This window comes from Pholis gunnellus (genome assembly GCF_910591455.1).
Source record: "Pholis gunnellus genome assembly, chromosome: 4".
Lineage (NCBI taxonomy): Eukaryota > Metazoa > Chordata > Actinopteri > Perciformes > Pholidae > Pholis > Pholis gunnellus.
The window spans coordinates 19960654-19987056 of record NC_136530.1 but is presented as its reverse complement, the minus strand read 5'-3'; the positions used below and the strand labels follow the sequence as shown (position 1 = coordinate 19987056).

The window sequence follows — 26403 nt, the reverse complement described above, 5'->3', positions numbered from 1 at the left end:
GTGTGTGTGTGTGTGTATGTGTGTGTGTGTGTGTGTGTGTGTGTGTGTGTGTGTGTGCATTGATGTGTGCACTTGCGGTTGCTATAGGCTGAGATAGATGCAGGAGGGAGAGAGCGAGAGGATCCGAGCTTCAGGGCTCCTGCTGACACACTGACCCAAGAAAGAAAACTAATGCTTCGTTTCACACTGAAACATGAGGCCAACGTGTTCGGATTAATCCACTCAAGAGGGAGTTTTTCTTTTTTTAAAGTTCAGTTTTTAGATGTGAAAAGTAGCAGCTTAGTGTGGATAGAGGAAAAGATTTTCAGACGTAGCCAGATTAGTGTAAAAAGAGTCTCAGGCCGTGTCGGAAAATAACTCCCTTTTTACTGTACAGCGCTCTGCGTTTACTGTCCGCTATTCTGTGTCTGAATTCTGTGTGTGTATCCTCTATAATATAGTGCCCCCCAAAAATATCCCTCAATGCAATGTACTACATTTCGTATGTGAGAAAATGACAGTTGCTCGACTCTACAGCCATCAGTGATGACACAGAATTGCTGAGGATATCTGCTCACCACCGAGTGATCTATTGAGCGTCCGTTGGGATTGTCTGTCCACAGACATCCTGTGCTAGCTTAGCACAAGTCTGCGAGGCCTCACAAAGTCACTCTTGGTTATAAATGTGATATCTACAGTAGGTAGTGATCGTAGCAGAGCTCAGGTCAGCCACCCGAAACAAAGTGAAAATGTTAATTCTCTTTCATGGGTTCATGTTTACATTGTTTCCCAGCAAACCCGACTGTGGGATTTCTCAAGGCCTAACAAATGGGTTTATAGCATTTATATTCTCATAAAACATTCCTATGATTGACTTTTAAAGCTTGCTTTGTTTACATTGGATTACTTTGGCTAGCAGTATTATTCTTTCTTGTCAAAAAAAACCCAGATGCCATCAGAATACTTGGTAAGATGCTATAATCACGTAATACTAAAAAAAAAAATCTACTTTGAATGGTAACAATTAATACGTAGGCCTAAATTTGACACCTGTGAACGTGAGCATTAAAACTGCAGCCATCCTTTCATTTTCTAAACAATTTGTTCTGGAGCCTATCCCAGCATGCATTGGGCCAGAAGTCTAACACAGGTCTAACACAGTTCACCTCAAGCAAATACCATTTTTCCTGAGGGCAAATGCATCATTACATCTGACTTGTCTACAGACTGTTACAATTAACACATGTCTTGTGTAGGATTACTGGCATTGTGCAGAAATAAAGTCCTCCCTGGACTCCATGACACACTAGCAGGACGAGGTCTTTTGTGAGCGTGCTCTTGTGTGCTCACCCATTGTGTCCGTTCTCTGTGGAAAGAGTCTTCAGTATAGGAGCTATATGTTGCTGTGTTGCTGTGGAATCATGTTGCCTTTTGGCTTTTAAGTGGAACCGTGATGTTTTTTGTGCACTGATCTCCAAAAGCTACTTCACGTAGGGAGCATATGCCTCGAAAGCCAAAAGCCCTAATCAACAGATCAACATGTATTTGAAGTCCTGTCAGGGATTAGGTTGCTCTCTATCCTTTTAAAAGAGCCTTAAGAGCACATGGGGTACAAACTGGTTGTTTTCAGCAATAATTCCTCATGCAGGGACAGCAGTTGTTCTTGTCTGCCATCGAGATGTTGTGCTGTCATCAGGGCAAGGTGGTCCTGACCTCGGGGTCTGTTAAAGAAAAATACTGCCATACAACAGTCATTATGGAGATATTCTTCAAAGTACTGCACATTCGAAAGAAAGAAGCAATAATAAGCGTGTTGTTGGGCCTCAGCGTCAACATGATCTTGACAATGTCGGGCGTAGTCATACAAAGCTCAGAGATTGTTTCTAATCATTCTGTTCAAAGCTGTATCATCTAAGCGCCTTTCATAATCACTTGCTAAATGAGGAAATTAATTTCAATGAATTACGGTGCTGTTTAGGTTTTAATAAACAGGAGGGCATTATTTTGATAGCCAGATACCAGTTTTGAACCCCATAACATCCAGTAAATCATCCTCCTGCCACCGTAAAAAGCCCTCAAGACACCCTAAGCAGCAGTACTTTGTATATTTCCAAAGAGGTGGTGAGAATGTGAATTACTGCTGCCCCACTTCCCCTTTTCCTCCCCTTCCGGGGCCGCCTTTAGGGGAGCGCTGCATGCATCTTCACTCCCAGGGTGACACAGATGGTTTGTGCATTATACAACATGACGACCGCATTAAACAACGAACGAAGCACTACTGTGTCTGCTGACCACATATCACCGGGCCTTATGGAACACCCCATTGTGCTGGAGAGGCTTTTTTATTCCAGATGCTTGAGCAGAATGTGTGGGAGGATGCTCAGTGTGAAGGATCTGTCTTAAATGACCAACAACACAAATTAGCATATTATCATTGTAAATGTCTTGCATTGTGTTTAGGCTGACAATGTTTTTTCGTAGCATTGTTCAGCGTCTTAAATATGTTCTGATTCCTACTGATGCAATTATGAATCTGTGTTTTTAATGAGAGCAGTTGTGTGTGTGTGTGTGTGTGTGTGTGTGTGTGTGTGTGTGTGACAGAGTGTGTGCATGTGTGAGTAAGTGAGTGTGCATGCATCTCTGTGTCTGGCCGCGGCTAATCTCGCATACTGCTACAATAAACTGCATGATATTGGGTGGTCGTGTTAATGGCTGCATGCTTGAGGACCATGAGTCACGAGTCATTCATAAAAATGTGTATAGAAGTCTTTTATTGAATATATGTCCTTGATTTTTATCTGACAGCTTTTTAAAATGACATTTAATCCTGCATGTTTGACTATTAAAGCAACATGTTCACTGATGATGAAACAATACTAAAACAAGTAATTGAATTCAAAACGAGAAGAAGTTAATCCAACTCAAATTGTTTTATTAGGTTTTTTTTTGTATAATTGGATCACAAAATGGGAATGACAATATTTCCGCTTTGAAGTACCTTAAAAAGGTAAGATTCTGCCTTTGTGGCATATTTTATCCACTCTTTTCTATATGTTACAAGTGATGAGTCATTCACAGAAACATTATATAAACCTTTTATTGAACAATTCAGTTGGCAAAATGTATTTGGCAGAGACAGAGCAATTGAAAGAAAGAAATCACAATTTGTCTCTCGGTGCTAGAAGATATGGCCACTAGTTGGTAGCCTTGCTCTTTGTATTTTATACAGAGGCCGAGGTTTGTGAACACACCCCATCTGTAAAACCATATTGAGAGTTTAATTCCTAAATTTCCACTTCATCTTCCAGCCAGTATCTTTGAACATTTTCTTACAGGTGATGATACACCTGACTATTTTATAGTATATTCCTAATGTGCATATTAAAAAATACTTTGCAAATTAATCCATTACGTCTGTTAATAACAATGCCAAAGTTTACAGACTAGAGATGTGTATATAGGCTACAGTCGGCGCAACACCACTCCTTTGTTTGTGTGTGGCATTCAGGTTCTTCCCATGAGGGTGTGCGTGTGCGTCCAGCGTGTGTGTTTGCGTGTGCGTGTGCTTGTACGTGTGTGTGTGGAGGGTAGGAGGGAAGAGAGGGGGCAGGTACGAGCCTTTGAGCCCCTCCTCCAGAGAAGCCACGGTGCGCCTCTGTTCCAATGGAAACAGGTGGGATCCCCGGACTCCTCCAATCACGCCCTCCCCTGTGCGGGGGAGGTGGGGGGGAGAAGAGTCCAGGGGCAGGACGCAGAACCCAAACCAACTTCCACACTCGCCACAGGAAAAAGTCGGGAAACACATCTGTCCTCGCACGTCGCTGCTTCTTCTTGACCTGCGTGTGATTATTTTTTGTTTTTAAAGCTGTTACGCTGAACATTAGCAGCCCAGCGGCGCACCGGAGCGCGCTGGGGGGTGGGGGGGAAGTATAGTTGCCGTCACTTGGCCGCTGTTGAGGGCGGTCTGGGAGCGTCGCAATGCTGGGACGGGTCGCTGCGATGGAGAACACGCACTAACCCGGATTTGGAAATTGTGTTTTTTTTTCTTCTTTTTTCTTGGATTACTCCCCGGTTAAACCGACCCGGTTGGTTCTCCAGTGGATGTTCTCTTGGTTTCTCGCGGTAGCGTGGAGCGCCGAATACTTTTTAAAATGCCTGCAAAAACCAAGTACAACCTCGTCGATGATGGGCATGATTTGAGGATCCCGTTGCACAACGAGGAAGCGTTCCAGCATGGGATCAACTTCGAGGCAAAGGTGAATTCACGAGAAACCGAAGCATAGAAATATAGGTTCGCGTCGTATTCAAATGTCACGTAACACACTGTGTTTTCCGCGTGTCGTCCTCGTTAGCCAACCTGTGTAAACAGCCAACACTTTAACAATTCACGTTACTACTCTGAATGTATTACACTCTTTAACTTTCGTTTTACGTTAAGTAGGTTTTAAGCCAACGTTAGTCGAGAGGTTTAAGTTGCGCAGAGTTAAAAACAGAGATTACCTCGAGTGGAAACGTTAGAAACAAATCAAGTGAATGTCAACTATTGTTTGGTTAACATGTCGTACCTGTCACATGTCACCTTCCTGACCAACAGTACATCGGCAGTCTGGATGTGACGCGGCCGAGCAGCCGAGTGGAGATCGTGGCCGCGATGAGAAGAATTCGGGTGAGTGGAACCGTGACAAAACTTTTGACAAAACCGTTTGAAAATCTGCCAATTTTTCCCCGACATCCTCACTTATCAACTAATCTGCACGTTTGGTAGAAGACAACATAGGTGTTTCAAAATGTACCGAATGTACTGCTGTATTCGGCATATACATTGACTTTACAGCAACTTTTATCAGGAAAGCGTCAACTTTTTGAATTGGTTTACTGAGAACCCCATGATTGTAAAAGTGTAAGCGTTGCTCTGGGGGGCAATTTTGCCCACTAGCCCTGACAGAGAGAGCTGAATTATGGAATACATTATTGCATGCTAAGTGCATGAATTGATGCGTTGAATACTGGTTGGACTACTTGGAGCCCCTTAACCACTGAAGCCCCTGAGAGTGGCACAACAAATCACCAAAAAATGAGTCGTAAACTGTTGTGAAACAGATGCTTGTACGCATCAACTACAGTGTTATCATTCTGACATGGATGGTCTGAGTGCTAGTTATGAAAGCACCGTGGCATTTAACACGTGCACACTTTGTACTGTCCCGGGCTTTGGCCGGTCTGGCACGAGGTTCGGTCCCCCCATGTGGTTCGGTCCCCCATGTGCTCCATCACTGTTGTGAAGTTCCCTTTGAAGCAATGCACTGGAGTGTGATCTCCCCTCCCTCCCCTCTTTCTCTCTCCCTCTTTCTGCTGTGTAAACCTAAGATTTACAGCCTTTTCGGCTCCAGAAAGTAGACTTAATCTTAATCACTGTGTCTGTCAGCTTGGCAGCAGTTGGCTTAGCAACCTAATGTAGGTTGTGCCGGTGGTGTAGAGGTATTTGAGGAACATGATGATGAGCTGGTGGACGTGCTGTGGATTAATCGATGATACCTTCAAAACCTCACGCACACACAGCTACACAGGCAACGCGCGCACACGCATTGTTTGTATTTTATTGCGTAATCATTTTATAGAACAAGATTTTTTTTTTTAACTGACCTTAAATTAGCAACAAAGCCAGTGGCAGTCTGCGTCTGCGTATTGTTACGTGTTGACGTTAATTCCAGGAGGACGCCCGCTCTCCGATGCGAGAGTGTTAACAGTTGAGCATACGGTGCAAAACGTTCTTATTGCCCTTTTTTCAGAGGAGGGACCAGTTCCTATAAAGTGGACCTCCCAGTGTGCTGCCATGGCAGCTGCTGTTGTTGTTGGCAGGAAAACAGGCTGTGGTTTGGCTCCTCCCGTGTGAAATGGTTTGACACTGGCCTAACACCATGGAAGGAAGCCACAGGTATCTCGCTAGGAAGAGAGGTCACACTGGAAAGCATGAGACGATTGGAGTACAGCACTCAAAGCATTTATTGGACTTTGGTAGTAACTAAGCCAATGCAACCTTAACTGAGTGTTGATTTATGGGAAAATCAAACCTTAACGAGGTGCATATACTTGTTACGGCAAATGAACATTGATTGACTTGTTTGACAAGAATAGTAGTAGCTGTTTTAAATGTTAAAAGCAGGAAGCACATTTGAGGTATCTTCTACTATCTCTACAGCTCGCATTACAAAATGTGTATGCTCATTGATTTATACCATATACTGTATATAAGAAGTGGACGTAGTCACCATGACGTCAGCCATTGGTTTACATCGCTTTGAAGCCCCGAATTTTGCATTTTGGTGAGCCATTGGGATTTTTGGCTGTGAAAGGCATTTTTAGGCGACCAAAAAGGTGACTAAGAACTTCCATGAACTGAATACAACACGGTGAAAGGGTAAATGTTGTAAGATGAAAACAAGGACAACTCACAGACTGGACGACGGCATGCTAGTGTCCTGTCAATCACACGGTAGCCACGTCTTAAAGCGTACCCTGTGTTATCGACTATTTTACTCTAAACAGGACCGTACTTAACGAAATGAACATCACGCTCTCTTGAAGTAGACTTGAAACTAGCGTTTGAGACCATGAACTCATGTTTACAATGTTTACTGAGGTAATAAATCAAGTGAGAAGTAGGGTCATTTTCTCATAGACTTCTATCCAATCAGACTTCCTTTTGCAACCAAAAGAGCCATTTTAAAGAATGCAAGTTGAAGCCTCTTCCACATTGACTTCACTTGTTTTCAATACTTGAATTTGACACACAAAACTAAAACTAGCCATTTCTGTGGCATTCCGACTACGACTAAGGACATAAAAATCGCTCCGGTACTCTGCGGTGTCGCCATGATTCAATCATTACAGTTTCAGAATTCCTCTATGCGCTCCTATATGAGTTGGGGGTTCAACCCTGAACTGCTGGATGTTTTTATTACTGTGTAGTAGCTCTAGAATGTGCTTGGGAAGTGATTGCTGACAAAGCACGGTAAGGGAACAGATCAGAGGCTTTTACTGTCTAATGAGCAGGAATACACCGGTTCATGAAAACAATGGCACTGTTGATTATACATAGGGAAACATGACCGCTTTTTTAAATTTTAATCTGTGATGATGAATAGACTGATTTAAACAGCCTTCCTACGCCTCAACTCACTTAATAGTCACAACAAGAAATGTTTATAAGCTTTATGAGTCAGAAAAGATGTTCGTTCATTTAGTCTATAAACATTTCGCCCGTCAGCGGCTGTAGCCACAGAAAGGTTTGTTTTTAAAAACGCCTTCACTTTTGGCAAAGTCAACCCTCACAGCGCTTCTGGCTGCATCTTGGCTTTCCATTTTCAAGGTTCTTCAGGGACATTGAAGCAAAGACAGACTCGTCTAGTTCCCACTTTCCACTTTTAAGTAACTTTTGACGCCCTGTGGAGTTTCTGAAAGGTTTGGTAAAATGCTGCCCCCCCCCCCCCCCCCACACCCCCAAGTGTCTTTTCCTAGATTTCTATCAATCTTCTATTTCTGCACAGTCAGTCAGCGCTGTGCTGGTTACCAGGTAAGCGGTTCATGTGTGGTGTCATTGTTCCACGTGTGCATGACTCACCTGTGAGCCAGTAGCTGATAACAAACTCATGACATGGCAAAGCAGGAAACGGCTACCTACGATATACGTGCAGCGCTGCAGGATCTGGTGTAGTTCGTATATGTACACACATACACATACACATACACACGCTGTTGGTGTTTTGCATGTTTTTCTGGAACGACTAATTACTCGTCCTTGACTAGCTTATCACAGATGGAAAAGCTATTTTAAGCTTCACTCTGTGAAGCTCCCCCTGGCAGCAGAAAAAAATGTATTGCTAAGAAAATGTTTTATTTACTAGTTCCTCAAGAGTTTTCTTGTATAGGGCTGCAACTCCGGTTTATTTCGTCATCTAATAGTGAAGTCTGTCAGAATAATGTAGAAAATGCAAAACTTTATTGAAGCTGAAACCGGCGATGTGTGGCGTTTCTGCACGATAAATGACATTGATGTTGAACTAATGAACAAAGTCGTTGATTCGTTTTTCTTTCTGCAAACTAATCATTTGACGGACTCATTAGTTCAGCTCCAGTTCTGCCATTGCTCTGGTTTCGACTATAGAAGGATATACAAACCATCTGATGTGGATTGAACGAGCTTCAGATAGAGAGAACATCTTAGTCCACACTGAGATGAACACGCTCTATGATGTCTTCATAAATTAAATGTATTCTCATTGTCTGGCGGAGTCTGGTAGCAGCTTATCTGGTTTAAAGGAGAGGAGACCTTTACAGCGAATTAAAAGGATTCATTTCTCATTAATCTGCCTTTGCTGGGTTAACTGACTGAAGGAAGATTGAGCAGCATGGGATGAGAAGATTAGAAATGTGTCTGAGGAGAAAGAGCAGAGCGGCGGTGCTGGAGTGTTTGGGGGAAAAAAAAGAGAGAAATGGAAATGCTTCGTACATCCCTCCAGCTGCCACGCTGAACATCGTGGACCAGGACCTTTGTGTGTCCGCCTGGCAGCTAACAAGCCTCTTTAAACACCAACGAACTGCTGTGGAATTTCATTAACTGGATTTCAGTGTCCCGTATCGACGTGTTTCATGAGCTGTCGAGTGAAAATGGTCTCATTACGATATTTACATACATCTGGAACATGGTGACTCATTCAAACAGTTCATAGATAAAATAACTAACTGATACTGTTTTTGGATAATCCAATGAACTATGTACAATAAACTACGTAATTACGTACTTTATCACGACACGTGCGTAGTTTATAAAATGTATGATTTTCAGCATCTCAATTTTTTGTTAATTGATCGATTTATTATTGTTTCAGCAGCATGTGTTATGAAGTACTTATACAGAGGCTGTTTCATCATCACAATAATTCAATTGTTGCCAACCTGTGCCCGCATTGTACGGATCTATACAGTTTCACATTAACGTGAACATGTGGTAATAATTGCGGTGAGACGACACTATTACCTGCAAAAAGTTCAGCTAGACGACTCAGTGAAGGGATTACATGGTTGTTAGACTTCACATATTATGCTCTATATACTGTGTGCCCGGAAAAAAATACACACATTCATTGTATATACACTCATCATTTAATGGCGGCTGTATTTATTTATGACCAGCCTCGGCATATTTCCCATTATGACTAATGGCTTTGTCTGGAATTTATAATGGCATCTGTTATTTATTTATAGGCCCTCACAAGGTTGTTTTTTAATATAGAACCAGTGACTAACAGGCGAGAATGACAGAGAAAAAAAGAATAAGACGATGATGATCAAGTTAAAGTGATCATCATGAAGTAGTAGTTTTTATGAAGATGACATCTGTAATGTTGTTTTATTTTAGCAATAGTCTCGCATATATCCCTTTTTTAATCAGGGGCAGCTGCAATTAACCTGCCGCAGTTTGACAGGATATAGAAGCCGTCCAATGAAATCCTCCCGGATGAACACGGGTGCTTCTCGACAGAGATGTCTTTCGTTGAGAAAGACCTCCAAACTCTCTACAGTCAGCTGCCGATGCAGCGCTTTTCTATTCCATTACTTTGTGATGAATGCATTTCATCCGCACACAGCTCTGTCTTAAGGCCTCTTCATGATTATTCACCACAGCGAGGACATTAGTGAGAACTCCGGGTTAAAGAGATTCTTTCACTAATGGACATTCATTCATTCTTTTTTTTTTTGTGGTGCGATCATGTGTTGCACGGTAACTAACGTACTCTCACTGAAAAGTTACAGCAGGAAAAACAAAAAGCGTCTTTGAACCTAGAATGGATGTGAAACACATCCATGGCCACGGTATACTGTATGTGGCTAAAAACCAAAAGGGGTACGCAGCCAATTCCAGTTTCTCAAGATCGTTGGCAACTTGTCTGCCGTTCTCCGTACATGCCTCTGTATACGGTCCTCGCTCGCCACAGCAGCTCCGTGTTCAACACATCTGAGTAAGGACTAACCGACACCGTCATGTCAGGTCAGAGGAAACGCTCTCTGCTGCTTCTGTCTGTGTCCGCCCAATCACATTATATACCGTGAGAGGAAGCATCTTCGGTTCGGAGGAGCGTGAAGCTCACTAAACTGTTGGAGAGCTTTTTCAATTGCCCACTTTGCATCATTTTATTTTCTCAGTCAGTGACTCATGTGGCTCTCTGCTATTTTTTAAGTGGATGATACTTTTGAATGAAGGTGCCCTTCACTGAAAACAAAAGAGGTTATTCATTCCCTAAATTAAATCCCGTTCACCGACCCCCATCCAGCGGTGTGGTTCTGCGTGCCATTTGTCATCGGGGTGCTTCAAATGGCTCTCATCTAGATTTGAAACTGAAATTGATGACAGCGCCCGTTTTGGGTGAATATTCCCGTCCACTGGAGGCCGCCGAAGGAAGATTAATCCGGCTTGTTGGACTGGTTACTAAAAAAAACGCGCGAGTGCTGTGCAGATCTTTGATGTCAGCTTCCCGTTACGACTTTTAAACACAAAATATTTGTAACAAAAAGCAGGTTTTCACTTAGGAAATTGCTTAGCAGACGTGGGCTACTGATGGAAGTCAAATCTGTGAAAAAAGAAATGTAAGAATTTAGCTGATAACCAGATTTGGATTTAGTTTTTGGTTTCTAAACCTTGTGTTTTTTTCTCTCACTTGGTAGCAGCTGTGTTGCATTTACTGTCCTCTGCTCAGTCACTGCGGCCTCATTCTGTTTTAAAATGGGTCTTTTTAAAAGCGGTCTTGCAATGCACCTCCCAGTAGGAACTAGAGAGCAGGAGCATCTGCTAGCCTATAAAGGTTATTGTTACCGCATTTTTCAGTCGTGGATGATGATTATTGAAAACCCTGCAGTCTCCGGCATCCGGCTCCCTGAGCATGATATGGAAACGCTTTTCTCAGCAAATAAAACCCATCTCGAGGCTTTCAGGAAATGGCGATAGAGTTATATGCCCTCCGATTTGATGTTTGTCCTCCCCTGCTGTTTTGGAGTTGGTTAAAAGAAATTTCCCTTTTTTAAAAAATGTATAAATATGTATGGATATCTTTGGAGAACATTTTCAAACATCTCTTTGTGCTCTTCAAGCCCCTTTTTCTCTTTTTGGCCCTGAGCTCAGAGATATTGTTTCTTACTTAAGGTCACAGTTGAAAGGTCAAAAAGTGATCTAATAATGACCCATGCACGACTCGTTACCCGTCCTCCCTTTTGCTCCTGCTCCTCCTCAACATTCAGGTTTTCTGCACCGGAGGCGATTGGATCGGTGCATCAATTGAGCATAATGGATAGTCGCGTATAGCTCATGTTAATGTGTTATCCGGGCACATGCTCAGCGTCACGTTTATCTACGCGGTTGTCACTTTCTCCCGTACCGACTGGCTGCCAGTGAAGCGCTTAAGAGGCAGGCTGTAAACACCACAGAAGAGTGTATTTAAAAAGCAGCTAATGCTTAACTAGCTTTATTGTCTCCCAGAGAGTCAATGGGTTGATGAGGTCCAGCTGTCTATTCAGAGATGGCACCTTCACAGAGTGCGACTCTAAGGGGGGAACCGTCACTCCTTTTTAAAATGGGCTTCTTATTATTTGGCCTCCCCGTGAATCTGCTGCTTATTGCTTGATGTGTGATGGAAATCGCTTACAGCTGAAGGCACAAGTAGGCTTACATAACAAGTGGATGTGAAAGGCAAAGTCGGTTTGAAAAGCGGTTGAACCCAAAAGCAGCCATGATATTAGTAGATGCTCACAGTCTAACAATCAGATGTCAGAGTTGAGAAACTGTCAATCAGATCTAATGTTTAAGACGCATTTTTACTATGTATTTGGTCTTCGTCAACACACTTGGTGAATTTGGGTAGCTGGGGTTCCTGGAGGCGTATGTGTTTACGGCACTGACCATGAACCGCAATGTCCTCCAGACATCACATTCTCTCTCTCTCTCTCGTCCCCTTTCATCCTTCTACTGTTGACTCACTAATAAATACAAAAGATGCCCCAAAATACTTTTAAAAAAGATCAGATAGCTATAACAGGAGAATGTTAAGAGTTATATTAGTTTGTTGGCCTATTTACAGTTATTTTGAAATGCTTTTTTTTGTTGTTTGTGGCAACCAAGTGTCCATCACTGTTTTTTAACCATATTATCTTCTCTCTTACAAAATCCATCCATCCATTATATTCCATTTATTTGGGTCTGGGTTGTAGTGTCAGTAGGCAAAGCACAGTCGCCTCTATGGGATCCCAATGCTCTGTCAGACCTCCACTGGGTTCTCCTCCCCACCAGTACCTGCCTGAAATACCTCCATAGGTAGATCTCTAGGAGTCTCAACTACCTCACCTTTTTTTTATTGTCGCCACCCAGAGCTCATGATCATAGGTGATGGTTGGAACGTAGATTGACATGTAAATTTACCTTCAGACTCGGACCCGTTATCGCTATAATAACATGTATGCTGTTAAGTAGGTACGCTGGCCAACACAGTCACAGGGTTGACTTAAAATGGCACTGAAATGTCAGACAAACAAAGTGGCAATTCAGTCTGATTATAAGGCTACCCCCCCTTTTTACTTTTTCAAGAATGTGTATGTGTGTGTGTGTGTGTGTGTGTGTGTGTGTGTGTGTGTGTGTAGTGTGAAAACCCATCCTGCCTTGTTTCCCCAGTGAAGCTCAGGACTGTAAATGAAGCATCAATAAACGTGTCTCCTGACCAGTCTCCCTCTACCACAGCTTTATGGGGTTTTTTTTTCTCTTCATCTCGCCCATTATCTCTCCCCTTTCCCTCCGTTTCCATCGCCTTTTCAATTCATCCCCTTTCCTGCAGCAGTCGACGGTGCCGGCCCCCTTTCAACCCCCCCCCCCCCCCCCCAGTGCTGTCCCTCTTCCCCGGAACAATCTGTTAAGCCGTTCACATTGTCCTGCCCTTCATCAGAGGCGGAGGGAAACTTTGGCTGATTCACGGGGTTCTTTACCTCAGAAACGGGGGAGCTTCGTCTGTCGTCCGCCGTAACTAATGGGAAGCACAGACTTAATTTGACCCCACCCCTTTCCCATAATTAACGTCCGCCGTGCCACCAAAGTATATTTTGTCTCGCAGCATTTTTATTAACATTGTAATCCCGGGAACAATAAATAAAATCCCAGAAGCAGGTCCTCCCATTTGCTTCTGGCCGTTGGATTGTGCTGCTGATAATGTCGCTGGAGACATAAATTGCTCTATAAACGGGGTGGAAAAGTTTTCTTTTTTGTTTTTATTAATTTCAACCTTGGGAGTATCTCGTCAGTCTCATAAACCTTTAGCATATTTGACCTTTTTACTACATCCTCTCTAAAACAGCACAAAGGTAGTTATACAGTTTATTTCCTGCTTGGGGAATTAATCCTGATCCAGAGAGTTTGAACGTTTGTGCGTGATGAAGATACGATATGTGTTCTCCTGTTTGAGGAGAACACACACCACCCTCATAGCCCCCAAGTTGGCAATGACAAACTAGGCAAACAGCCGCAAACTGAGTTGTCAGCAGTATTAACTGCACTCCAATTACATCTTTACCTCCTTTAGATCCCTCCCTCCATCTCTCCGCTTTTTGCTTGTACTTCTCCAACGCTCCGGCGCTTCTGTTCACAACCCATTGCATCGCTTGCTCATCCTCTTTCTCTGACAAGATAATATAAATGTAATAGCGCAGCGATGCTGCTAGATTCCCTCCCAGCATTCCATCTCAAATCTTTTTTTCTTCTTCTTTACCCTCCGAACCACACACGGACAATACAAGCATCGCCCCGTGCACCTCCTGACTCTCTCCCTCCTCCTGTAAATGTCAGCAATAAATTGGGGAATGAGTCTAGGTTGTGCCCTGAGCCAGGCGGCGAGACGGTGGTGATCTCGGAGATTTGGAGGTTGATGTTGATTGGGTCGCAACTTTGACATAGCCCCCCCCCCCCCCCCCCCCCCCCCCCCACCCCCACCCCCACCCCCACCCGCCCTCGCGGCATCAACATTAGGACGGCGAGGTTAGAGATGATGCTGCTTCTGGCGGAGAGGAGACCGTTCAGAAGTAGAGGAAGGGTCAACTTCAGTAGAACACCACCATGTTGTCCATCAGCTGTCCAATGTAAAATACGCTATTGCATTGGATCTGTATGTAATGAAGTGTAAGCTTTGTTTTTTAATGGTTCAGTTGTCGAAGTGAACTGTTAAGTCCAGTATGTCTCAAATGTTCTACAAACCAGTGGCAGGCATTTGACCAATGAGGGAGCAAGAAAGCTGATATCAGTAACCATGTTGGTATTGGGCTACATCCACGCTTCTACCACACTTCCATTTTAAAACGCATATCTTTTGCTAAGTTTACGCCTAGCGTCCACACTGCACCGGAGTTTTAAAACCCCCCCAAAAACTGAAGCGTTTATAACTTAAATAACGCTACCGACGCCGAGTTATTTTGAAAGGTCTGGGGTAGCGTCGTAGTTAAATGGGAGGAAACGGGGACCTTTTTAAAAACGATGACGCAGACTCGCACACTACTTGATTGGGTCCTTCCTTGATTGGCCACGCCGCCAGGAGAGAACCAATCAACAACAGCCGTACATTATCGATCAACTACCAGTGGTTAATTCAACAACGGATTACAGGCATTGCTGACCTTGTTGTCTATTCTAGCAGCTGTTGTGCAGTTCAATTCTGCGTTTTATAATGCTACTACACCGCATGCCCTGTGTACATGAATAGTCATGTGATATTCGTTTTCACTCACGTTAGTATAGACGGAAATCATTGAATTAGTGTGGATGTAGCCTGAAGAACTGGCGTGGGTCGGTGTTCTGCCATCGAATGCCTGCACCCTCACACCTCAGCAGGGACACCGCAGGCTGCTCTGGTCTGGCGTCTCACTGCCGCCTGCATAGCTGTCTGATTGTCACTCTTGCACCCGTCCTGTAGCTACAGTCTAAGAAGGCGAGATTGAAGGAAAACAAGCGGTCAGATAGAGACACCTCAAGCTACAGTTCTACCCCCCCCCACACACACACCCCTCCAAGGCCTACTCCCCTCCACTTTTCACCCGACTCTTTATGATATCTGCACAGCATCCACTTTACAGTTGAAAGTGGTCTTATTATGAACGCCTTCAGGAGCAGGTAGGAAATAAAGACATCAAGTGATTTACAGGAACAAAGTTCTCCCTCTGGCTAATTTTTCTCCTCTACCTCCTCTTCAGCATCCTCTTATTCTCCCTTCTTATCTTTCACTTCCCTTGCCTCCCTAGATTTCTCCATTTCTCCTCCTCTGCTTCCTTTACATTATCTTTTCTACCTCCTCTTTTCACCCTACTCCATCCCTGTCCTCCTCCTCCCTCTCCCCCCCCCCACTCCTCCCCTTTTGTATTCCTCTGGCTTTGCTTCTTGTTCCTGTCTCTCTCCTCTTCGTTCTACTTTTAGTTCTTCAATCCTCCCCCTCCGTATCTTCATCTTGCCCTTCCTTTACTCCTCATTATGCTCCTCTGCGTTCCTTCCCCGCATACTTGGCATGGTTTTCATAGCTCAGCTAGCGAGAGTGACTCACTCTTCCCCTCCTACCACACAGAGAGCATGTGCTTAGTTCCCTGTTAACTCAAGGTGCACTCATTAGTTTGCTGGCCTTCCCCATAACAGGTTGGGCTTTGATTCATTAACTTGTTTCCACAACTTACTGGACCCCAAGGAGATAAAATCACAACGCTGGTTTATCTGAACGACAGTCCCAAATCAAAAGACTTTGGTTTACAGGGATAGAGAAATAGAAAAGCAGCACATTTTCATTGAAGATTTGCTGCCATTATCAAAATGTGTCTCCTATTTTCCTGTGGACTATTTGATTCAGCAGTTTAAATGGTGATCTAGTCACGGATATCAAGAAAGAAGCCATTTAACTTCAAAGAAGTGTTCTTCTTTCTCCTTCATGAACGGAGCTTTTTCTTTTACGAATACCAATATCTGAAGGAAAGTCATAATAGAAAATCATGAGCACTGTTTACTACCAATGTTGTATCATTTCTTACCTACATTGAGAGATTAGATTATTAGGTTAAATATAATCTATTTGTAAATGTCTGATGTTGCTAATCTACCTGAAACTGCCACTTGAATGTATTCAGACTCATTCCATGGGCAGACTTTAGTCTGTGTTGTTTTTGAGTTGCTCTTGGTAACCTGTTGTAAATATTTTTACAACAAAAATATATTATTACATTTTGTTGAAGCCCCCCCCCTCCCCCTCTTGAGTTGAGGCCGTTGTGCTGCTTCGTTCCAATGGGACCCTGGTGGAAAGATGCCAGAGGAACATACAAAAGGCCTAGTTTGCATACAATACGTGCTTACAGATCGGTGCCGGTCATTCATTGGCGTACACTCGCAGATATGACAGAAAACACTCGGTGGCACAGCCTGATAATAGTATGCACGCTCCCCGGCTGACCTTGGAGCTGCCCTCATCTATCAGCTCCAGAACCTCGCCGTTATCTCGCCGCGGCAACCATCCTATCTCCTCTCTGTGGCCGCGTCTCAATCCTGCAGTCGGCCCTCCTGTCCTTATCTGCTTCCCTCTGCTGTGTCTTAATGCTGCCGGGAGGAGCCCACCTAAACACCTCCCCTAACCTTGCTTGTAGTAAGCCCCTCCCACCCACCCCTGCCCCCAGTCCTTGCTTAAATCTCAGTGCTCCAAACCAACTTCCGCCACTCCCTCTGCATTTCCTCGGGCCAAATTCAAGTCTGCCAAATAGTGATCCCCACCTCCATTAATCCTTTTAAAATGTCACAGGCGTTTTCGGAGCCAGACATCTCTTTTGCCACGGGAAGCTTGAGGGAATAACGGCGTTTTGACAGTGAAGTTTATAACAAAATCTACGTCCGCGGCACAATAACATTACATTTGGTACGGCTGTCTTGTATATTCTTCACGTGCTGTTCCTGCGAAGGTTTCCTCCGGGTGTAACTGCCATCACACGGGCTGTCATATTCTTTATGTACCAAAAAGAAATTGGAACAAGCTGAGGAGGAAGTATCCGAGCACATCCGCCTAGCATTGCTTCAATGATTCCTCTGGCTTTTAGATCAGCACAGATGAAAGAAAGCCAAGGAAATGGGATGATGGGGGGGGGTTACAGAGATTGTTAGTTCTCCAGTGTGTGTGTGTGTGGGTCGGAACGGTGAAATGATGTTGCCCTCCAATATGGTTTTAATGAAACCCTTGCCCCTCCACAGACACTTTCATTAAAGATGCAGGCTGCTGCTGTCAGCCGTGCTTTCCCCTCAGCCACCGTGTGGATAAACTGTTCCGAGCCCACACCCGTTATTCATTCCCTTATTATTTCTTTCCATCCTTTGTCTCATTTGTTTTCCGCTCCCTCTCTCAAACTCTAGTGCTCGTTTGGGACTCACCGTATTTCTCCATCCCTTGCTGCCATTCCCTTGAACATTTTCTCTTTCTTTTTTTGTTCTTGCCTTTTTTTTCTGTCTATTTCACAGTTAATTGGCAAAAACAGTCAACAATGCGAACACAGACCAACAGCTTTTACATTTAACATATTGAGATAATTGCATGGTTTAAAAACATCTGATGAATGATGGCGCAAAACGGTTTAATTTATGATTGACGTTGTAATTAAATTGATAACGACGTGTATCAGCACTAAGATGTAATCATGCAATCAACTTTGGTATTTTGAATGTTTGTTTCCAAAACTGTATTTTTTTCATTCATGAAAAGCCCATTAAAACCACGCTGTGTAATAATTTAACACAAATATGATCAAGTATTGATGCACCCATTAGGAGCAATCTATTCAGGATCTGTGAATATAATTTGAGTTTATTTGTTATTACCCAGTTCTCTAATGAATACTGAAGTAAACAGATCAACCACACCATTGAGTGCTGAAACTATAACTTGATTGAATCATTTTAATAAACGATCAAGGGCTTCAATCATTTATCAAATTAAAAAAGCCAAACTTTTGCTGGCTCAGACTCCTACAATGTGAATATTTGCAGATTTTCTCTGTTTTATATCACTGCAATTTTAATATCTTTTGATTTTGGACTTGCTTGTTGTAAAAACAAGCCTTCTGAAGTCCTCACTTTAGGCTCTGGGGAAGGTTTCCAGCCCATTGCATCAATTAAACATAAATCGATTAATCTGGGAAAAGAGGAAAGAAACGTTCAGGTTCACCTATAATATAAATAACCGTCCCTGGCAGCACTATCCCCATTGTAATAATGGACGACACTGACCGAATGGTTTGATATCAATCTATTTAAGGGCCCACCTACTCACCTCTGTATAGCTGTGATTTCACCGTCTGCTCTTCGCTGTGCTCTCCCCCCCCCCCCCCACCCCCAACCGACACCCCGCTATTTTCCCCCCGCCGTACTCGTGTGTCAGAGGGGGACCGGGGAAGAAATGATGTATATCTAGCTGATTGTCTCACTTCCAGCTCAGAGGAGAGCGCGCCACTTAATTGATTCTAGTTCAGAGTTGGAGGAGGGGAGGGGGTTAAGTCGCGAGGATGCCATCCATCAATGTCATCCTCATCCATCACTCCCGGTGCTGGAGGTAGAGAAGATGAAAAACATCAGTACAGGCTCAAAGAGGGGAGAAACACTAACTCAGTGTTTCATCTCTTACCTCTACCTCTCTTTCATCTCCCCCAGCCACGCTCTCCTCTCTCTAGCTCTTTATAGAGGTGTTTGGCTTGCATTACATTCAGCCCAATGTTAGAGTCAAGACCGTCTGAATTCATTCCAAGTAATGACCAAGACCAGAATTCATCGAAAATGAGACATGAGCAAGACTTTGAGGGTTTGAGACCAAGTCGAGACCGAGACCAGGCCAGGGCGAGTCCCGCTGCATGACACACATTTGATAAAATGCGGACTAGACGCGTATATTCAAAAGTAGATTAAGTCAATTTGAGTTGCTTGGTTGAGTTTGGGAGGGATACTGTCGTAATGGGCAGTAAAGTTATCTATTTATTCCCTCAGCCCAGTGGCTGATCATGTTCGACCCTAATAGGGAAGACGGCATGCGGAGGATCAAAAACATGCAAACAAGTCGTGAAAGGTCTCTAAACATTTGTCAGCTGCAAAATCGGTTCTGAATTTCATTTTAATGGGAATTAAAAATGTCTGAAACTTTCAGACTCTTGGCTTGTTTTTTTTTCTCTCTCTCTGCTGGATGTCTGTTCCACAATTACAAAAGTGATTTATTCACAATGCTGTCAGCTATATCAGCAGCCAATTCTGGATTAGAGCTGTTCTGGCCAGCCGGTTTTGGGTTAAGCCCAGTTGCTAACATTTGATTTGTGCACACCAGAGACGCCTGCGTGCTCCACTATCCACTCCTCTCTCTGTGATTTTGGTGAAGAGAAGGATCTGGTAGTACGAGGGCTCCTGAAAGTCCAATTAAGTTAAAACGTCCTCTTCGTGGTGGTTCGGCTAGCTTTCTGTTCATGCAGCCCGGCTGCTGTGTTTCCTCTGTCTCTAAAACGTTTACTTAAGTTCATGTGAAATTTGGGTTAATATACTTGGATAGAAAACACAGGGCTGACGTTGGCAGTGCAGAATCCCAAGCAATAAGGTAATTGAAATTTCCAGAAAATGAATCAGCTATTGGAAGGCATTGACCTCTTCAACTTAAGATCCATCCATAAATCAATACAATCTCGTTCTTACCGTCTCTGCTGAAGCGAGGCAGTAAGCAATTATTCCGGTTGTGAATTTTCACAACTCTTTCATTTGCAGTGGTTACCACTCTCCCATCCCCCCCCCGGCCTTTTGTTTCTCTACCCCGCAAACCTGAATATTCCCTTTTCTGGAGGTCAGAATTATTTCCTGTTAACAAGCTCCCGCATGGCCATCGTGCGTTGCTGTTCGAGTCATCCATATCGATAATGTCAGAACTCATTCTGCACGGTGCTTTTCATCTGCAGCAGATTCTTGAATGTTTCATTCGGACCTCTCCCTCCACCTCCAGGACTCCCATTGCTCGCAAACCACTGGAATGCAAATAGAAAGGTTGGTTTGATTCATCCAGTCAACAAACAAATGGACTGAACGCGGGAAATCATCCCGAAAGTATTTCTAACAACAATGTTCTCAAGACACCAGTTATTGGACGTGATGCTGAGAACAGAAGAGAAGCGACATCGACTGTTTGGTTGAACGTTTATAACTTACTTAAACACAAATCCAGCTATCTAGTTTTGTTTTCATCCCGCAGGTTTTTTTTTTCCGAAAGACAAACTCGACAAATCTCCAGTGGAAATCATTTTCTGGCTCCATCAGGATTTCTCTCTCTCCCCCTGCGTTCTGTCATGGAATCAGAATAACTTCAGGGGCAGCTTCAGACCCCGACTGCACTCGGTCGACCTCGGCAAAGTTTCCGAAAAAACTGAGCCTAACGAATCAAGTTGTGCCGTGGATCTTTGAGGCGTCGGAGGCCGGCGGCCATGTCGATAAGGCGGCATTAGAGAGCACACATGGCGGCGCGCACAAAGCAACACCAGCAATCATTTGACAGATGTGCGACTGCTGTGTCTGTGCGTCTGGTTTGCTTTCACTGATCAAGGCTGCTTGTTTCAGTGATGTGTTTTTTCTTTTGTTTTTTTATCTCATTAGCTCGTCGTGCAAAATAGAGCTGGCTAGAGGGCAAATCATGGCTTCACGCCCGCCACCGAGGGAGAGAAAATACATGAAGGAGAATATGGTTGAAGAAGAGACGGGAGGGGGGGGGGGGGGGAATACACAGCAGGAGAGAGAAAGTAATGAAGGAAGAAGAACATGAACGAATGAGGATTTAAACCAAAGAACATTTTCTGCTGTGGAGGATTTGACTGGGAGCCATGGGGTTAAAAAAATACAGGCGGGACAGATGACGAACACTCGTAGAGTAACGACACCGTAGCATTACCAATGGAGTGCCGTATGTCGGTTTTTCATTTTATGTTACCAAGTTTCCTGTTTTCTTCTTCAAGAGGGCATTGTTCACCACAGGGTCCTCGCATTGTTTAGAGTATATGTATATATATATGTATGGAGAGGTTGATAAGGGTTATGTGTACTGTATGCTGTTATTTTACCTTGCTGAAGAACCCCACTTTCGTGTCATAAACTCTCTCTCGGTCAGCATTGAACAAAAACCAAACCGGCATTGTTCCATTTTGGCACACACTCTAGTGTCTCGTTTCCCCCGAGACCAGTCCCATACAAACAGATGGGAAAACAAAGCCAGCGTAGGAACATGTCGGAGTATTACCATAAATCAACAGGGATCAATGCACCTATGTTATGTGGTATTTACGCAGCATGAAGAAAACAAGATGTCGAAAAAGTCGTACTCGCACGGGACGATGAGCAAATACCAGCATGCATGGCAGGTAATACTGTACACACAACAAGATCCCGTGTGTGTGTGTGTGTGTGTGTGTGTGTGTGTGTGTGTGTGTGTGTGTGTGTGTGTGTGTGTGTGTGTGTGTGTGTGTGTGTGTGTGTGTGTGTGTGTGTGTTGGGTCTGTTGCGGGTACAGTAGAGCAGGTCGACTTGCTTTTTATAATGCGCAGGATGTGTGTAATGTCAACATTTCCACTCCACTCCTCCGTTCTCTGTTGAATTATGGGATGGATTTAATATAGTTGGCCAGTGGGTTACTGTGTGTGTGTGTGTGTTCAGGAAGGAGATTTTATGGAAGGGAAATGAGAGAACAATACCTCTGGCCTCAGTGTAGCACAGTCTGGTCAGTGTGAGCTGCCTGACTGCACTGCAAAACATGAGCAACTATTTTTTTCCATGACATACGGCAGCTTGCTCGTGTCAGTATATACTGTACATTCCCTCTTTGAACTGTTGACCTGAGGTAGTCTGAGACCGGGTTAAAACAGAAGATGAAATACCTTTCCGTTTCCTGCAGTGCTTCAATCTCTCTTGTTCTAATTAAAGAAAGGAACACAACAAAGGGATGGAACTTTTTGAAAAGAAGCAGGAGAGGAAGTGGATGAAAAGCTCTGAGACCAAACACACTTATGACACTAATCTCTTGTAGTCCCTTTGAGCAATTTAGTCCCATTTGCTTTTTGACTGTCTTTGAAGGTGGCTTTTTATTTATTATTATTATTATGTTTGGTTTTTTTACTCCTTCTGTACTTCAGGCTTCCTCGGGGGATGTTTCCTGTTCTTCAAATCTTCTAAAGCATCACTTGTAACTTCCCACGCTGCAGAGCGGTTGTAGATATCAGCCGCCGGAATGCCGTTACGTGGCTTCAGTCCGATCCTCGCTGCTCCTCGGAGCGGGGCTAATTTGCCATCTCACCAGAGACTTAGGATAATTAGACCCAATGAGGGATTATCTCCCGGCGACTGCACATTTCAGATCAGCCAGACAAAAATGGTCGCCCCGCGTGACCCCTCCGATGCCGCTGATCTGTGAGTGAACTCTTGACTGGCTGGAAAGCAGCGAGGCTGGTTTAGTTTGATTAACCGGCGAGTAGATTTGTACACTGATTGCTTGGGATCGCACTCAGCTGAAAGTTCTTTCTAGTCAATGGGCGAACCACTCGTGAAGAGCATCTCCTGCCATCCCGTTCTTTGGGGTTATTTCGTCTTGCATGTGCAGGCTGATGCACACTTAAAATGCAAACCAATCTCCAGTATTGTCTTCTTTTCCTATAATCAAAGAGAGTTGATTTGACATTGCATCACCGCCTAATCAGTGTGGATTCTTCGTCGAGCTCTACCTAATTTGCAGCATCCCAATTGTGTTGTGGGTACGGTGTCTCGATGTCGGCGCCCTAACTGACACGAAAAGCCAATTGTTTAAAGTTAAACGGACTAATTGTACGAGGGGACTGATCGGCCAGCCGGCTGAGTTATTGGTTTTATGTCACTGGCAGTGTGGAGAACTGACTTTTAGTTTTACGGTAGACCTGCAGGGTTGTGAGATGTGGAAAGTGCTGACTGATGGAAATCTCAGGGCAGTTTTTAATACAATGGACGCATGTGAAAGCCTTGAGTCTGATTTTAGCAGCGGAAATTAGCAGCTAATGAGATGCTGTTTGCAAACAGCTGGCACGGCAGGGTTATTGATATATTAAGTGTTTTGCATCTATTTAGAATAAAAATAGAAAAACATCTACATGCAAAGAAAGGCGAGTGATGGCTAGGGTCGTGTTTTATGCTGACAGCACGTTTTCCTCAGGTACTGTATCAACAACATCAGCACGAATTGTGCGCTGTGAAAAATGGACTTGTTTGGGAATTCTGAATCGAAGCTTATCCCCTTTTTAATCACAATATTTAATAAATATATGGAAACCATTGATAACGTTGAGCAGGCACTTTATGATAATAATATACCTGATTTAGAGTTCATGTGCTTCAGCATAAAACACGTAGTAGTTTTTTTTTTTAAAACTATCCTTTTAAGAATATGAATAATTAATGCAACCAGTGTCAACCACATCCCAAAGACATGTAAATAAAATAAAGACAGTAGGTTTAAATGTTGTTTTTGTAAATGAAGCTGAATTTTCACTAGAATCTAATGTGGCAGACACTTGCACAGGCACAATGGCTGGTTTACTACCGGATTTCTGGAATATCCGCAGGCATTTCTGTGCTTACCTGTTTATCCTGGCTTTGGGTAGATGGACTGAATTTGACAACACAATTTAAAATTCAGTTTTTGAGATGGATGATTCCAATGAATAATATACTTTGTGGGGATAAACGCCACCATCTCAGCCCACCTTTCTTCCTCTTTTGACACTTGCCCTCGTTATGCCTTTCTATAATCTCCTCTGACGGTAGCCGTTCATCTGTGACTCCCGCTGTGGACTCCTAAATTGACTTTGCACAGACACGTTTATAGTCGACGAATAATTTCAGCTCCAGATCTATGCATTGACAGATGGCTGAGTCGATGATTGATCGCTGTAATAGATCATCAACGCCAGAATAAATGACCGTAACAAATTCCAGCCATCACTGGGGAGAGTGAAATCTAACAGCAATTTTTACACAGTGCAACTATTTTCGTAGGTCGTGTAATAAAACACAACGATAACACAGCATAGCTCACATGTTCGTTATCTTCAAGTTGTAGGTTTCATCAGAAGAAAGAAGTCAAGATTTATGAAAAAGCTCCAAAGCATAATCACAAATATGGGGATATTTACTTGGATCATACTAAATGAAAAGCCATAAAATCTCACAGTTGGAGTTTATAGTTATATCAGTCACAGGTAATTGCTCGACTTGCACCACGCTGTCGCCGTTAATTTAGCGGCGGTGCGTTCATTAGGAGCTCCTCGCTGTTGTACAGGTTTGAAGTTTGATAGCGCATCCTCAGAGCTTAACATTGTAGCCCGTTACTAAAATATTCATAAGCCCCACCATCGGAGGGCTTTGAAGTGCGCCGGCACCTGTGGCGGAATTTCCCATGAAGAAAGAGGTGGTGGTTTAAAACATGCCTCATATTTTGTTCCCGTTTGAACCCCAACAATGTCATTTATATATATTCAAATAATCTTTGTGAAAAGGGGTCGAGGCGGGGGAGCTGACGTCAGGGCACCCTCAAGGGACGACTTTGATTTTTACATTTCTTTTTTGGCAAAAGCTCAAGGGAACTTGACCAAAAACGTTCCGTGGCTAAGATTCACAGCACTATTTGTGAATATGCAACTTTTCTACTTGATAACAGCGGCGTTAGACTCTCAGTCGACAGCATAAACCGCCTCCTGCTGAACAGGAAAAGGGCCAGAGTCAGCCTCCAGAAACAATAGTGAGATTCTGACACACCCTCTAAACCACTGTGGTAATATTTAGTTCAATGCACAAATCTGTCCGTGGCTTTCTCTGTATCTTAACAGTGTGGAGGAGTGCGATCATGGTAAAGGTCTTATCTTGATTTACTTCTTTAGCCATGCTAATAAACATTGATCATGTGCTAATAAGGGGGGTTGGGATGCGGCCCCACCCCCCGCCGCCTGAAGATGATAAATTGCCCGACGCAGCGAGCCGCGATAGTTTGGTTTATTCGCATAATCGTTCACCTGCATCCTTTCGCTCATCCGTGACAACCAAAGACTGAAATCATGAATTGGGATCAGCTACAGTCTTCATTCAGGGCGTTAACCTTCCTCATTTGTGATTTATTAGCTCTCCAGCCCTTTTTTCGGTGCTTTGCTGGTAAACAGGATATGAATTCAACATTTTCATCGCACAGGGTTGCTTTGAAATGATTGATGAGGTCTGGTGCGAGACAAGAGGAGGCAGCAACACATGCAGGTCCAAGGTGCTCGCTGCATTAATTATGAGGGGTGGCGGAGTGAGTTCATGCAGTATTTCGTTTGACATTGCGCTGTCTTTGATTTACGTGTGTTTTTTATTTGTTTACAACTTGGAACCAAACCTCAGGTGTTAATACAAGTGCCTCCCGCAGGCAGAATTATAATAAAGTCTAAATGAAATTAGTCATATTGCGCTGGCACTGAGAAGTCTTACTAATCACAGCCTTTGTTGAGGGCTATTGAAAGAAACAATGCTGTTAATGCTGCTGTAGGTTTGCCCGGATGGGACTCATGTTTTAGTCTCGTGTTGTACTGATTTAAACGATCTGGTAATCAGGCTTCCCACCGATGAGCTGGATCGCTTTTTACCATTTAACACGCTAAGCACGGGTTGCACACTGGATTTCTTCCATGTTATAAAACATGATGCCACAATACTGGATATTTGATGCGAATTAGCATTTTTACCACGGCTATACCGCGTTATCATTCACACGGTGTAGAACTAAGGTGTTGAATTGTGCCGTCTAGCTGATGACCATGAGGGAATACGGTAATCCAGCACAGGAATTAATTACACAGCTCCGGATGCTCCAGAACCGAGCAGCTCTGATACTCGCTTCAAGTTTGATGTGGCTGAACATTTCTGCACACAAACAGGTGAGCCATTGCTTTAGTACGTCCAAACCATTTTTTATTTTCCTCAAAATAAAGACCACGTTTCCAATAAAACCTTCACATGCTTCCTCCCCCGCTCAGCTGCCATTGCTGAAAACTTTGAAATCTCCAACTCTATTGAGATCAGAGAACAGCAGAGAGGGATTTTGAATCTGTTGATTTGATTCTTTTTATTTGCCTTTTAGAAAAAAACAGTCTTAAGCCACAGTCCCGCACCTCGCATACCAATGAGCTCTGAAAATGAAACCCAGATGTAATTAAAACCATAAGATATATCACTACCTGCATTCAATACGCTCTCACCCGATATACAGCTTTAACTGCACGGGTAGGCTGTGGGCTGTGTGTTTGGGGGGCGGGGGGGGGGGGCAGTAGCCT

At 43.6% G+C, this 26403-nt stretch overlaps 1 protein-coding gene across 1 annotated transcript in view; it reads left to right on the top strand.

The window, feature by feature from the left end:
- Positions 1-3931: 3931 nt before the first annotated feature.
- Positions 3932-26403, top strand: part of LOC306695395 (carboxyl-terminal PDZ ligand of neuronal nitric oxide synthase protein-like) — a 147213-nt gene continuing 124741 nt past the window's right edge. The window contains exons 1-2 of the mRNA XM_079158625.1: positions 3932-4235; positions 4574-4645. Of these exons, the coding sequence (XP_079014751.1) occupies positions 4131-4235; positions 4574-4645 (177 nt within the window). The 5' untranslated portion in view covers positions 3932-4130. The remainder of the gene's footprint in view (positions 4236-4573; positions 4646-26403) is intronic.